The sequence below is a fragment of the Heptranchias perlo genome, chromosome 3 (assembly GCF_035084215.1).
Source record: "Heptranchias perlo isolate sHepPer1 chromosome 3, sHepPer1.hap1, whole genome shotgun sequence".
NCBI classification, from domain to species: Eukaryota; Metazoa; Chordata; class Chondrichthyes; order Hexanchiformes; family Hexanchidae; genus Heptranchias; species Heptranchias perlo.
The window spans coordinates 122,421,515-122,436,951 of record NC_090327.1 but is presented as its reverse complement, the minus strand read 5'-3'; the positions used below and the strand labels follow the sequence as shown (position 1 = coordinate 122,436,951).

At 42.4% G+C, this 15,437-nt stretch overlaps 1 protein-coding gene across 2 annotated transcripts in view; it reads left to right on the top strand.

Moving 5' to 3' along the window:
• avl9 (AVL9 homolog (S. cerevisiase)) overlaps positions 1 to 15,437 on the top strand; it is a 95,387-nt gene that overhangs the window by 49,048 nt on the left and 30,902 nt on the right. For both annotated transcript variants that reach the window (XM_067981921.1, XM_067981920.1), the window contains exons 7-10: positions 1,092 to 1,132; positions 7,533 to 7,571; positions 13,139 to 13,208; positions 14,059 to 14,603. In XM_067981921.1, the coding sequence (XP_067838022.1) occupies positions 1,092 to 1,132; positions 7,533 to 7,571; positions 13,139 to 13,208; positions 14,059 to 14,603 (695 nt within the window). The remainder of the gene's footprint in view (positions 1 to 1,091; positions 1,133 to 7,532; positions 7,572 to 13,138; positions 13,209 to 14,058; positions 14,604 to 15,437) is intronic.

Below are 15,437 nucleotides of genomic sequence, written 5' to 3'. Positions count from 1 at the left end.
TATTAGAGCCATTCCTTTTTTGATATATATTAATCACCTGGACTTGGGTATACAGGGCATAATTTCAAAGTTTGCAGATAACACAAAACTCAGAAATGTGGTAAGCAATGTGGAGGATAGTAACAGACTTCAGGGGGACATAGACAGACTGGTGAAATGGGCAGACACATGGCAGATGGACTTAAACATAGAGAAGTGTAGTAGGAAGAATGAGGAGAGGCAATATAAACTAAATGGTAAAATTTTAAAGGGGGTGCAAGAACAGAGACGTGGGGGTGTACGTACACAAATCTTTGAAGGTGGCAGGACAAGTTGAGAAGGCTGTTTAAAAAAACATATGGGATCCTGAGCTTTATTAATAAGAGGCATAAAGTACAAAAGTAAGGAAATTATGCTAAACCTTTATAAATCACTGGTTAGGCCCCAGCTGGAATATTGTGTCTAATTCTAGGCACCACACTTTAGGAAAAATGTTAAAACCTTAGAGAGGGTGCAGAGGAAGTTTACTAGAATGGTACCATGGATGAGGGACTTCAGTTACATGGAGAGACTGGAGAAGCTGGAGTTGTTCTCCTTAGAACAGAGAAGGTTAAGGGGAGTTGAATAGAGGTGTTCAAAATCATGACCGGTTTTGAGTAAATAAGGAGAAACTGTTTCCAGTGGTGGAAGGGTTGGTAACCAGAGGACACAGATTTAAGGTAATTGGCAAAAGAACCAGAGGTGACATGAGGAAAAAAAATTTTATGATCTGGAATGCACTGCCTGAAAGGGTGATGAAAGCAGATTCAATAATAACTTACAAAAGGGAATTGGATAAACATTTGAAGAGGAAAAATTTGCAGGGCTAATAGGAAAGGGCAAGGGAGTGGGACTAATTGGATAGCTCTTTCAAGGAGCCGGCACAGGCTTGATGGGCCGAATGGCCACCTGTGCTGTATCATTCCAAGGCACTATGATTCTATAACAAGTCTAGTACCTGTTGAAGGGATAGCAAGTCTAGTACCTGTCAGTCTTGTGTTGCAATTATGTTAGCCTCTGGGAGGATTAATTGTTTTGTACTGTAATTTAATATAAATTGGGACTCTTTTTAGGTCTATCTCCACGGGACCTCGTTCTCCATTTCAGGCACAAGGTACAGTAGCCAATAGAAACAATTTCTTCACTGATTTAAGTTTGGTTTTGTTTTGCTGTTGAAACTATTCTAACTTTGTTACAACATAATGAGAGCGTGATAGCCAGTTGATTTTAGATGCCTGAGTTACAAAATAGCATTAATTCTGCATTTTTATTATGTTCCAAAATGTACGTTCTGACTTCGTAGTCTTCGCCATGAATTGCATGAGCGGATCAAGCATCAGTGCTCTTCTGCCGGGGAAAAGTTGGAAGAGACGATTTTCCTTTAAGACATTCTGACGTCATAAAATCCTAAATGTTAAACATCTCCCCAACCTCTCAATTTCTTCCATACACAAACTCCAGTTCACCCAGAGGTTTGCCGCACATTTTTTTTACCTTGCATCCCTGGCCTCACTCAGATAATCAACTTCAGAATACTCATCCTAATGCTTAAATCCCACAATGGCCACACTCCTCTCTATCAATGTAATCTTCCCTAATCCTACGTCCCAGGACTCACCTTCCGCTTATCTATCCTGGGCTTCCGTGTAGTCCCCTACTTCTGCTCTACTATTGGTAGCAGCATCAACCATCAAAGCCCTGCACTCTGGAATTTCTTTCTTGAATGCTCCCAACTTGCTATCTCCCCCTGTCTTCAAAAACCTCCTCTCAACCGACCATTTCCACCATGCTTTTGACCACCTCCCCTAATTCATTCTCTCTTCCTGCTTAGGTTCCTTGATCTCTTCCGTAAAATGGCGTGGAATTTTTTGTTGTATGAAAGGTGCCATAAATGTACATCGTGTTGCTGACAATAATGAGGCAAGATCCATTCTTGGTCCCTTTGTCAGGGCACAATATTGTGCATCAGTTGTCTGGCTAATAAAAGCCAAAAACACATTTCATTATTCAACTATTGCTATTTGGTCAGAATTCGTCTGCAGAACAGAATCCGAACAGATTGTGTAGCCTTGTATGTTACCTACACTTGTTGCCGTAAGGAAGAAGTAATCAATTCACTAAAAATGTGTATATATCTTTAATATATTTATTGTTTCAAAAGCGCAGATCTCCAACGCCTCTCCTCTGTCATCCTGTTGAGTGGGACTACCCTTGCCTGATTCTACTCTTGCCTATCCAGTCGTAGCCAGAGATTCTCCTGCAATGGCTTCTCTTCCCGCCCCCGCACCGTTACATCTGAAGTCCCCCAAGGATCTATCCTTGGTTCACTTCTATTTCTCATCGACATGCTGTCCCTTGGCGACATCTTCTGAAAACACGTCAGCTTCTGCATGTACGCTGACGACTCCCAGCTCTACCTCACCACCACCTCTCTTAATCCCTCCACTACCTGTTGTCGGGCTGCTTGTCGGACATTCAGTCCTGAATGAGCCGAAATTTCCTTCAATTAAATGTTAGGAAGACTGAAGCCATTTCCTTCAGCCACCCGCCACAAATTCCATTCCTTAGCCACCGATTCTATCCCCTTCCCCGGCCACTGTCTCAGGCTGAACCAGACTGTTCGCAACCTTGGTGTTCTATTTGATGCTGAGCTGAGCTTGCCACCCCATATCCGCTCCATCACCAAGACCGCCTACTTCCACCTCCTTAACATTTCCCTTTTTCGTTCCTGCCTCAGCCCATCTGTTGCTGAAACCCTCATCCATGTTTTTGTTACCTCCAGACTTGACTATTCCAATGCTCTTCTGGCCAACCACCCATCTTCCACCCTACATAAACTTAACCTCATACAAAGCTCTGTAGCCCGTTATTTAACTCGCACCAAGTCCCATTCACCCATCACCCCTGTCCTTACTAACCTACGTTGGCCACCGGTTCAGCAACACCTGGATTTAAAATTCTCATCCTTTTGTTTAAATCCCTCCGTGGGTCCCGCCCTTCCCTATCTCCGTAACCTCTTCCAGCCCTCCTGCGAACTCTGCATTTCTCCAAATGTGCATCCCCCCACTTCCTTCGCCCCACTGTTGCCGGCCATACCTTCAGCTGTCTTGGCCCTAAGCTCTGGAATTGCCTCCCTAAACTTGTCTGCCTCTTGTAGAATCATAGAATGATACAGCACAGAAGGAGGCCATTCGGGCCATCATACCTGTGCCAACTCTTTGAAAAAGCTACCCAATTAGTCCCATTCCCCTGCCCTTTCCCCATAGCCCTGCAAATTTTTCCCCTTCAAGTATTTATTCATTCCCTTTGAATGTTATTATTGAATCTGCTTCTACCACCCTTTCAGGCAGTAAATTCCAGATCATCATAACTCGCTGCGTTTAAAAAATAAAACCTCGTCCCGCTTCTGGTTCTTTTGCCAATTACTTCAAATCTGCATCCCCTGGTTACCAACCCTTTTGCCACTGGAAACAGTTTCTCCTTATTTACTCGTTCAAAACCCTTCACGATTTTGAACACCTCCATTAAACATCTCCCTTAACCTTCTCGGCTCTAAGGAGAACAACCCCAGCTTCTCTAGCCTCTTCTCATAACTGAAGTCCTCATCCCTGGTACCATTCTAGTAAATCTCCTCTGCACCCTCTCTCAGGCCTTGACATCCTTCCTAAAGTGTGGTGCCCAGAATTGGACACACTGCTCCAGCTGGGGCCTATCCAGTGATTTATAAAGGTTTAGCATAACTTCCTTGCTTTTGTACTCTCTGCCTCTGCTTATAAAGCCAAGGATCCCATATGCATTTTTACCAGCCTTCTCAACTTGTCCTGCCAACTTCAAAGATTTGTGTACGTAAACCCCCAGGCCTATCTGTTCCTGCACCTCCTTTAAAATTGTACAGTTTAGTTTATATTGCCGTTCCTCATTCTTTCTACCATAATGCATCACTTCACACTTCTCTGCATTAAATTTGATCTGCACATGTCTGCCTGTTTCACTAGTCTGTCTGTGTCCTCCTGAAGTCTGTTACTATCCTCCTCACTATTTACTACATTTCCAAGTTTAGTGTCATCTGCAGACTTTGAAATTATACCCTCTATATCCAAGTCCAGGTCATTAATATATTATCAAAAGGAACAGTGGTCCTAATATTGACCCCGGGGAACACCACTGTATACTTCCCTCCAGTCTGAAAAACAACCGTTCGCCACTACTCTGCTTTCTGTCCCTTAGCCAATTTTGTATTGACACTGCCACTGTCCCTTTAATCCTATGGGCTTCAATTTAGCTAACAAATCTATTATGTGGCACTTTATCAAACACCTTTTGAAAGTCCATATACACATCAACCACACTACCTACATCAACCCTCTCTGCTACTTCATCAAAGAATTGAACTAAGTTAGTCAGACATGATTTGCCGTTAACAAATCCGTGCTGACTTTCATTTATTAATCCATATTTTTCCAAGTGGCAATTTATTTTGTCTCAGATAATTTTCTCTACAAGTTTTCCCACCACTGACGTTGGACTGATTGTCCTGTAGTTGCCGGGTTTATCCATCTCCCCCTTTTTGAACAGGGGTGTAATATTTGCAATCCTCCAGGCCTCTGGCACTGCTCTCATATCTAAGGGGGATTGGAAGATTGTGGCCAAAACCTCCGCAATTACCCCCATTACTTCCCTCAACAACCTAGGATGCATCCCATCTGGACTGGGTGGCTTTTCTACTTTGAGTGCTGCCAACCTTTTAAGTACCTCCTTTTAAGTACCTCCTCTTTATCTATGTTTGTCCTCTCCAATTCCCCTACTACCTCCACCTTTCCTGTGACATTGGCAGCATCCTCTTCTTTAGTGAAGACAGATACAAAATACTCATTTAGCACCTGAGCCATGCCCTCTGCCTCCTCGAGAAGATCTCCTTTTTGGTCTCTAATTGGCCCCACCCTTCTTTTGACTACCCTTTTCCAATTTATATGAATATAAAAGACTTTTGGGTTCCCTTTTATGTTAGTTGCTGATCTATTCTCATACACTTCGTTCCTCTTATTTCCTTTTTCAGTTCTCCCCTGTAATTTTGTATTCAACTTGGCTCTCTACTGAAATTCTATTTCATTTTAATCTCTACATTTTTAGTCATCCAAGCAACTCTAGCTTTGGATGCCCTTCCTTTTCCTCTCGTGGGAATGTTCTAATCTGTACCCAAATATCTCCTCCTTGAAGGCCTCCCATTGCTCATTTACTGTTATACTTACCAGTCTTTGATTCCAATCCACCTGGGACAGATCCCTTTTCAACTCACTGAAATTAGCCTTCCTCCAGTTGAGTATTTTCATGTTTGATTGTTCCTTGTCCTTTTCCATAACTACTCTAAACCTAATATTGTGATCACTGTTTCCCAAATGTTCCCCCACTAAAATATGCTCCACTTGCCCCATTTCATTCCCCAGAACCAGACTGCTTCCTTCCTCATTGGGCTGGACACAAGAAACTTCTGTTGAACACATTTCAGGAATTTCTCCTGCTCTTTGCCCTTTACACTGTTATTTTCCCAGACTATATTAAGATAATTGAAGCCCCATCATTATCACTACTCTCTCTAGTTCTTGCATCTTTCTGAAATTCACCTGCAAATTTGCTCCTCTATCTCCTTCCTGCTATTTGGTGGCCTATATTATACACCCAGTAGTGTAATAGCTCCTCTATTCCTTAATTCTAATCAAATAGATTCTGTCTTTGAACCCTCAACTACATCATTCCTTTCTAGTGCTGTAACAGTATCTTTGTCAATACTGCCACCCCCCCCCCACTTTTTTTTCTTCCCTCTCTTTCGTAAATACTTGGTAGCCAGGAATATTAAGGTACCAATCCTCCCCTTGTTTGAGCCAGCTCTCCGTTATTGTCACTATATCATAGTCCCATGTGGCAGTTTGAGCCTACAGCTCATTAATTTTATTTACCATGTTCCATGCATTTACACTCATGCATTCCTAACCCATCCTAGTCTGCCTCACATTTCCTCCCTGTCTGATCCCTCCTATTTCTGAACTATTCTTTATTCTAATACTGTTTGTGTCTCAGCATCTTGTTTCTCCTTTCTAATGCTTTATCCAGGTGCCCCTCCCCCTGCCAAATTAGTTTAAATCCGCCCCCACAGCATTAGTTAACCTCTCCCTGCAAAGACATTGGTCCCAGCCCAGGTGCAACCCGTCCATCCTGCCCCAGAACTGGTCCCATTGTCCCAGGAATCAGAAGCCCTCCCTCCTGCACCATTTCTCCAGCCCCGCATTAACCTGCCTTAACTTACTGCTCCCATACTCAATAGCACGTGGCACTGGGAGTAATCCAGAGATTACTGCCTTTGAGGTTGTACTCTGACTGCAGGACCTCAACCCTTTTCCTTTCTGTCGTTGGTTCCAATGTAACCATGACCTCTGGCAGTTCTCCTTCTCCCCCCCCCCCCCCCCCCCCCACTCCCACCCCCAGAATGTTCTGCACCTATTCCGAAATGTCCTTTACCCTGGCACCAGGGAGGCAACACACCATGCGAGACTCATATCGGTGGTTGCAGAAACGCCTGTCTATCTCCCGACTATTGAATCCCCTATGACCACTGCATTTCTACACTTTGCTGTGCAGTCCTTTGCCCCATGGTGTTGTGGATTTGATCAGGACTATACTCCTCTGAGGTGTTGTCATCCTAACTGGCATTTGGCACTTGAGAAACAGTTTGTGAGCACCACACTTCTGGTGGATTCCTGCACTGCCTGCCAGATGGCCATCCACTTACTATCCTGAACTCTCTGTGGCTGTGGGGTGACCACCTCCTGGAACGTATGATCCAGGAAACCTTCAGCCTACCGTATGCCCTGCAGTGACTCCAGTCGCTGTACAAGTTCAGAAACCTTGATCTCAAGCTCGAGCAGCCATAGGCACTTCCTGCAACGTGGTTAAGTGTCCTGGAGTTCCCACATGGCACAGGAATTGCAGGTCATTTAGTTTAGCTCTTATGTCAATATATATATAAGCTCCTTAACTCCTATATAGTTAAATATGAAGATAAATAAATAGCACACTTAGCTTCTAATCCTCGGGCTCTGTCGCCCATCGCTTGTCCCTCTGTGCTGTCTGTGACGTAACTTTTCAGTTTTTTCTATTTTTTTCTGTGCCTTTGTTTTTGTTGAAGGTGTTCCGCTCCACTCCTGTAGTGCTCTAATAGCAGTTTCAGCCCCGCTACGCTGCCATAGTGCTCTCTCCTCCTTTAAGACACTCCTTAAAATGTACCTCTTTGACTAAGCTTTTGGTCACCTGTCCTAATGTCTCTTTCTTTGGCTTGGTGTCAATTTTTGTCTAATTATGCTCCTGTGAAGTGTGTTGGGACATTTTACTTTGTTAAAGGCGCTATATAAATGCAAGTTGTTGTACTTTTTTTTTTGCAAAATCAGTATTTAAGTATTTGGATAGATGTCCTGTATGCGATAATGAAAAATGCTGATTTGTTTTTGGTTTTTTTTTTGCAGACAATAATTCTCTTCAAGTTGATTCTTTTAGAGAAAAAAGTAAGTAATCCTGGTGAATGCTAAATTCTGGACGGTGAGCAATTTTGCTCATGCATTCAGAATATTCGTGTAAGTAGCAGTGTTAATATATTTGTTCGCTGCTGCAGATGTTCTCTCTACACAGCAGTTAACACACTCAGATAATGAAGTAGTCCATGCCTGCATGTAGCAATATCCAGGCTTGGGCTGATGTGTGGCATAAATTTGTTACTTGCCACTTAAGAGTCAGGCAGTGGCCATCTCCAAAGAGAGAGGAGAAGCACCTCCCCATGACGTTCAATGGCATTACCATTGCCTAGTCCCCCACCATCAACATCCTCTGGGCTGCCATTGACCAGAAACTGAATGGGTCCAGCCACATAAATGCCGTGGCTACTAGAGCAGGTTATTCTGCGGTTAGTGACTCATCTCCTGACTCTCCAAAGCCTCTATACCACCTACAAGGCGCAAGTTAGGAGTGTGATGAAATACTCTCCACTTGTCTGGATGTGTGCAGCTCTAAAAACACTAAAGAAGCTTGACACTATCTAGGACAAAGCAGTCTGTTTGATCGGCACCCCATCCACTGGCTTAAACATCCACTCCATCCACCATCGGCGTACCGTGGCTGCAGTGTGTACTATCTATAGGATGCACTGCAGCAACTCACCAGTACTTCTTCGGCAGCAGCTCCCAAACCTGTGACCTCCACCATCTAGAAGGACAAGGGCAGCAGATGCATGGGAACACCATCACCTCCAAGTTCCCCACCCAAGTCGCACACCATCCTGACTTGGACATACATTGCCATTCTTCATTGTCGCTGGGTCAAAATCCTGGAAGTCCCTGCCTAACAGCATTGTGGGAGAACCTTCACCACATGAACTGCAACGGTTCAAGAAGGCAGCTCACCACCACCTTCTCAAGGGCAGCTAGGGATGGGCAATAAATGCTGGTGTTGACAGCGACACCCACATTCTGAGAATGAATTTCTAAAAATCCTTGGCATCACGTAGCTACCTAGGAATGTCCTCGTTCTCTGAAGCATTAAAAAATGTAAGCAGAATGTAAATATTTAAATAGTTTTGAGAATTAATGAGCAGTGAGCATATTTCAAAAGACAACATCTTGTATGTTCAGTTTTGTAAAGTGTGAGAGTTGTAGTTACATGTTTAGCAGAATGAAATGATTCAGGTTTCCTGAAAGCTGTTATTTTTAGCTTTAGTCTTGGTCTTTTAAAATCAAGATATAAAAAACATATAGTTTTGTGTTGGTTTTGCAAGCTGTTCATGTTCATTCAAAATGATGAAAGAATGCATCACTTTCCTGATTCTTAAGCATGTGCTCTCAGGACTGTACAGATGACACTTCAGTATAAAATAAGAAAAATAAATGGGTCCCTTGTGAAGCTGAGTTTTTTAAAAGGAAATCTTTTGTAAATGATTTTCTTGCCAGTCAAACTTGCATTATTTTGTACTATTTACTTATTGTTCATGTCTGTAGAAGGGCACCTTATTTTAAAGGCCACAAGGGATGGTTGTGAGCGGTAAAGTGGAGGATTGATGTATGCTTGAGCTTTATTTGTGCGAAAGGAATTTTGCATGTAATGCTGAGAAGTGATCATGCAGCATGAATTGTTCGGTTAGTGTTGCTGGACGTTTCCTGAGATATTGATTGAGACTCTTTCTGAATGAAAAAAGGCAGAATTCCAGACTGGTTCAGAATTACAACACGGATTCCTAAAGGGCTGCTAAACCACCTTTTTATCATTTTAATAGTTTACACATTGAAATGGAAAACTCCCAGGCATATAGTAGGCTACAAAAAAAATTGACTGCTTTCAGAGTACTGATGAAACAATAGAGGTAACATGGAATGAATGTAATTTACAAGGGCTTAGTGTTGATATAAACTGGATTTGAAAGGCTATTAGAATTCATGTAAATGAAAAGGTAGAAATCATAACGCAGTGCAGAACTTAATCCCAGGTGGTGGCATGAAACTGATCTGCCCCTCAAACACTGTGCTGTACTGTTTCTTCACCTGAAGTAGGCAGCATGATTACAGAAGGTGGTGCAGATTGAAGCACAAGTTCAGATAGGCAAATAGATAGAATCATAGAATGGTTACAGCACAGAAGGAGGCCATTCGGCCCGTCGAGCCTGTGCTGGTTCTTTGTAAGAGCAATCCAGTTAGTCCCATTCCCCTGCTCTTTCCACGTAGCCCTGCAAATTTTTTCCCTACAAGTATTTATCCAATTCCTTTTTGAAAGCCACGACTGAATCTGCTTCCACCACCCTTTCAGGCAGCGCATTCCAGATCATTACAACTCACTGCGTTAAAAAAAGTTTTTCCTCATGTCGTCTTTGGTTCTTTTGCCAATCATGTTAATTCTGTGGCCTCGGGTTCTTGACCCTTCCGCCAATGGGAACAGTTTCTCTCTTTACTTTATCTCAACCCTTCATGACTTTGAACACTTCTATCAAACCTCCTCGTAACTGTCTCTGCTCGAAGGAGAACAACCCCAGCTTCTTCAGTCTCTCCATGTAACTGAAGTCCCTCATCCCTAGAACCATTCCCGTAAATCTTTTCTGCACCCTCTAAGGCCTTCACATCCTTCCTAAAGTGCGGTGCCCAGAATTGGACACAATCCTCCAGTTGTGGCTGAACCAATGTTTTATAAAGATTCAACATGACTTCCTTGCTTTTGTACTCTATGCCTCTATTTATAAAGCCCAGGATCCCGTATGCTTTTTTTAACCGCTTTCTCAATCTGTCCTGCCACCTTCAAAGATTTGTGCACATATACCCCTAGGTTTCTCTCTTCCTGCACCCCCTTTAGAATTGTACCGTTTTAGTTTATATTGCCTCTCTTCATTCTTCCGGCCAAAATGTTTTGTGTCATCTGCAAATTTTGAAATTGTGCTTGGAACACCCAAGTCCAAGACATTAAAATATATTTTTAAAAAAACAGTTGTCCTAGTACTGACCCCTGGGGAACACCACTGTATACCATCTTGCAGTCCGAAAAACAATCAGTCACCACTGCTCTGTTTCCTGTCACTGAGCCAATTTCGTATCCATGCTGCCACTGCCACTTTTATTCCATGGGCTTCAAATTTGCTGACAAGCCTATTATGTGGCACTATATCAAACTCCTTTTGATAGTCCATATACACAACATCAACCACGTTGCCCTCATCAACCCTCTCAGTTACCTCATCAAAATGTCAAATTAGTTAAAGACTATTTGCCTTTCACAAATCCGTGCTGGCTTTCCTTTATTAATCCACACTTGTCCAAGTGACTCTTAGTTTTGTCCCGGATTATCATTTCTAAACGCTTCCTGACCACTAACTGACTACTCTGTAGTTGCCAGGTTTATCCTTACACCCTTTTTTGAACAATTCTCCAGTCCTCGGGCACCGTCCCCATATCTAAGGAGGATTGGAAGATTATGGCCAGCACCTCTGCAATTTCCACCCTTCCCTCATCAACCTAGGATGCAACCTATCTGGACCGGGTGACTTATCTACTTTGAGTACAGCCAGCCTTTCTACCACCTCCTCTTTATCAATTTTTAACCCGTCCAGTATCTCAACTATCTCCTTGTTTACTGTGACTTCGGCAGCAACTTCCTTGGTAAAGACAATTGCAAAGTACTCATTTAGTACCTCAGCCATACCCTTTGCCTCCATGCGTAGATCTCCTTTTTGGTCCTTTATCGGCCCCACTCTTCCTCTTACTACCCGTTTACTGTTATATACCTATAGGAGACTTTTGGATTTCCTTTTATGTTAGCCGCCAGTCTATTCTCATACTCTCTCTTTGCCCCTCTTATTTCCTTTTTCACTTCTCTTCTGTATTTTCTATATTCAGCCTGATTCTCACTTGTATTATCAACCTGACATCTGTCTTTTACCCCCTTTTTCTGCTTCATTTTACTCTTTATCTCTTTCGTCATCCAGGGAGCTCTGGCGTTGGTTGCCCTACCTTTCCCCCTCATGGGAATGTACCTAGACTGTACCCGAACCATCTCCTCTTTAAAGGCCACCCATTGTTCGATTACAATTTTGCTGCCAATCTTTGATTCCAATTTACCTGGGCCAGATTCGTTCTCAACCCACTGAAATTGGCCCTCCTCCAATTAAGTATTTTTATTCTAGATTGCTCCTTGTCCTTTTCCATAACTAATCTAAACCTTATGATACTATGTTCACTGTTTTCCCCCCACTGATACTTCCTCCAATTGACCCAATTCATTCCCCAGAAGTAAATTCAGCAATGCCTCCTTCCTCGTTGGGCCGGAAACATACTGATCAAGAAAGTTCTCCTGAACACACTTCAGAAATTCCTCCCCCTCTTTGCCCATTACTCTATTACTATCCCAGTCTATATTAGGATGTTTGAAGTCCCCATTATCACTGCTCTATAGTTCTTGCCCCTCTCTGTAATTTCCCTGCAAATTTGCTCCATTATATCCTTCCTACTAGTTGGTGGCCTATAGAATAGTGTAATGGCGCATCTATTGTTTCTTAACTCTTTGGACAAGATGTGTACGATAGCCAAGTGGTGCCCAGAGGTTGGGAGTTCAAATCCTATTATGAAATTGAATTCAACAAATCTGTAGGCTAGCACCAGAAAAATTACCATGAAAGCAGCCACTTTGTCATAAAAACCCAACTAATTTCCTTCAGGAAAGGGAAGTCGCCACTCTACATGTGACTGCAGCCCCACAATATGTTGTTGACTCTTAATGCCCTCTTAAGTGGCCTAGCAAGCCACTCAGTTGTAAAACCAGGGCAACTAGGAACAGACAATAAATGCAGCCTTGCCAATGTTGCTCAAAAAGGATCAAGTAAATCAGATGAAACCGCCATTGTTAAAGCAGACACATAATGCATAGCTGCATTAATACAATGGCAAAAGAGCAGTCGAACAAGGGATGGCCATGAGTTGAAGCTTCAGGGGGACAAAAATAAGATAAGGATTGAAAGAAATGTAACCCTTTCACTGGTACAAAGCTATAATGTAGCATATATTTCTGCTAGCCCTTCTGTATTGCTTTTTTTTATAGCTGTGCAGCAATTTATGAATCCAGGTATTTAAGGGGAAGTTTGATCAGCACATGAGGGAGAAAGGAATAGAAGTGTATCCTGATAGGGTTAGATAAAGTACAGTGGGAGAGAGGAGGTTCGTGTGGAGCATATTCACAGGCTTAGACCAGTTGGGCCGAATGGCCTGTTTCTGTGCTGTAGGTTCGATTCAACTCGATGTATTCGAGTTTTTTGCAACCGGATAAAAACTGTTAGCGGTATAAAGGAGATTGGTATCACATGAGGAATTACAACCATGCATTGGTTTATTTCAGGTTAGGAGTAGTCCATATCTGTAATAGTTCCTCCACCTGACGCTATTGCAGATTTTGTTTTGTGCGGAGATGGGAATCACTGGTTTTCAATTTGTGATATCTATTAGAAAGCTTAAATAATTCCTAATTTTTTTTTTAAAAGAGATTGTTTGTTCTTGTTTTTAAATATATTATTTCTGTTTTGGGTGTGATAGTAAAACAGCAACTGTCTTTTCAGGTTCTGTTTTATTTGTCGCCAGTGAATCAGCTGGTTGGAACCCTGATGACTGTTCTGTCACTTTTTCCAGGTAGGCATTAATGCATTTATGGCATCAACAAATTACTTATTTTTACAAACTCAGCACATCCCAAAGTGCTTCACAGCCAATGAAGTACTTTTGAAATGCAGCGTTGTAATGTAGGAAAATGTGGCAGCTAATTTCCACACAGCAAGTCCCACAAATGTCATTGAGATAAATGACCATATAATCTGTTTTTTAGTGATGTTGGTTGAGGGACCAGGAGAAGCTCCCTGCTCTTGGAATAGTGCCATGGGACCTTTTATATCCACCTGAGAGGGAAGGTGGGACCTCAGTTTAACATCTCATCTGAAAGACAGCACTTCTGAGAGTGCAGCACTCCCTCAGTACTGCACTGAAGTGTCAGCGTGGGCTGTGTGCTCAAGTTTCTGGAATAGGGTTTGAATTCACGACTTTCTAACTCCATGGCGAGAGTGGGACCACTGAGCCAAGGTTAATTTTTATGTGGAAGTTAAATGAATGAGGATATTGTTAAATCACCCACCCTAGATAGAGTCCTCCTCATTTTTTCAATGTAGTTCAACATCCACTTATGAAACCTGCCCTGGTTCTCTCTGATTTGGGTGCATTTGGAGCTCCTGATTTTGATTTTGATGTGAGTTTGATTCTTTGTTTTTTCCACTGGCATTTCCTTTAAAAGAGCTGAGGTATGCTTCCACACGAGGCCTGCTAAAAAGGGTGGGAAGGTCTATTTTTCCCATGTTATTCCTTTACTGTGTCAAACTCTTAAAGGGGATAGTAGATCCAGTTGTTCTCCCCACCTTTTGGATAATGGCTTATTTTTTTGCATGGGAGGTTGAACTAATAACCTATGATTTTTCTTTTATGATTGCTTTAGGAATGGTAGAACATGGTTTAGCAGATTCATCGCAATACAAGCCACGAAAGAGCACCTCAGAAGAAGTTGCTTTCCAGGAACATGGTTTGAATAGTGAAGAATATGTTTCCATTTCTGTGTCAGATATTTCAAACCCTGCTTCAGAATTCAGTGTAGAGGCAAAATATCCAGCAGGAGATCATCAGATGAAGGTTACGGCAAAGGTGGTAACCTTTTCGGATGTACAGAGATCTGAGCAGGCCGATAATAGACTGCAGCAGCAACTGCAGCCTCCACAACACACTTCTCCCAACTCATCTGAGAGCGATTGGGAAACGTTGGATACGAGCATTCTTGAATCTGAAAATGGGATAAAGGAAGACGTGTTGAATGAAAAGGATAATTCTGACCAAAAAGAAGTGTTTACATCAAATTCCTTGGTTTCCAACTCCGTGCCAATTACAGTGCAACCACAGGCTAATACAGGCCAGACAGTAATAGTCCCGGGACTGATTTCTGGTCTAGAGGAAGACCAATACGGAATGCCCTTAGCTATCTTTACTAAGGTAACTTTTATGAATATCACATTTTAACTTTGATTTGAATTCTGACAGAGAAACTTTGTTTGCAGTCTCCTTTTATATTAGGCAAAAATACGGTAAAGGCTTAAAAGCCAAAGTGGCCTTTGCCTGAACATGAAGGTGGGCTGTTTTCGTAAACCTATTGAATAAAAGTGCAATTTAATTGACCTAGAGTTCAAAAGTATTTCAGTATTATCTAGATGCTAGATGTGTTAGTCTTTACTATTGGCTCTTGTGCATTATGAAATTAGTGAAGGCCTAGCAGTTTTGTGCCAAAATACTGTAAAACTGCAAATCAGCTTGTTCCTGAAAATTTGTACTTCATTATACAACTTTAAGAATGTCATTATTGTGTCTTTTAAGTATGCAGCCTTCCTTTTAGGTAACAATGTTTGTTTTATTCATTCTTGGGAGATGGGCATTACAATTTTTAATGCTTTAGAGAACCAGCATATTCCTAGGTAGGTACATGATGTCAAGAATTTTTAAAAATTCATTCTCTGGTTGTGGGTGTCGCTGGCAAGGCTGACGTTTATTGCCCATCCCTAGTTACCCCTGTGAAGATGGGGGTGGGTCTTCTTGAACCATTGCAGTCCATGTGGTGAAGGTGCTCCCACAATGCTGTTAGGCAGTGATTTCCAGGATTTTGACCCAGCGACAATGAAGTATCAGCGATATATGCCCAAGTCGGGATGGTATGTGACTCGGAGGGGAACTTGGAGGTGATCGTGTTCCCATGTGACTGCTGCCCATGTCCTAGGTGGTAGAAATCATGGGTTTGGGTGGTGCTGTCAAAGAAGCCTTGGCAAGTTGCTGCAG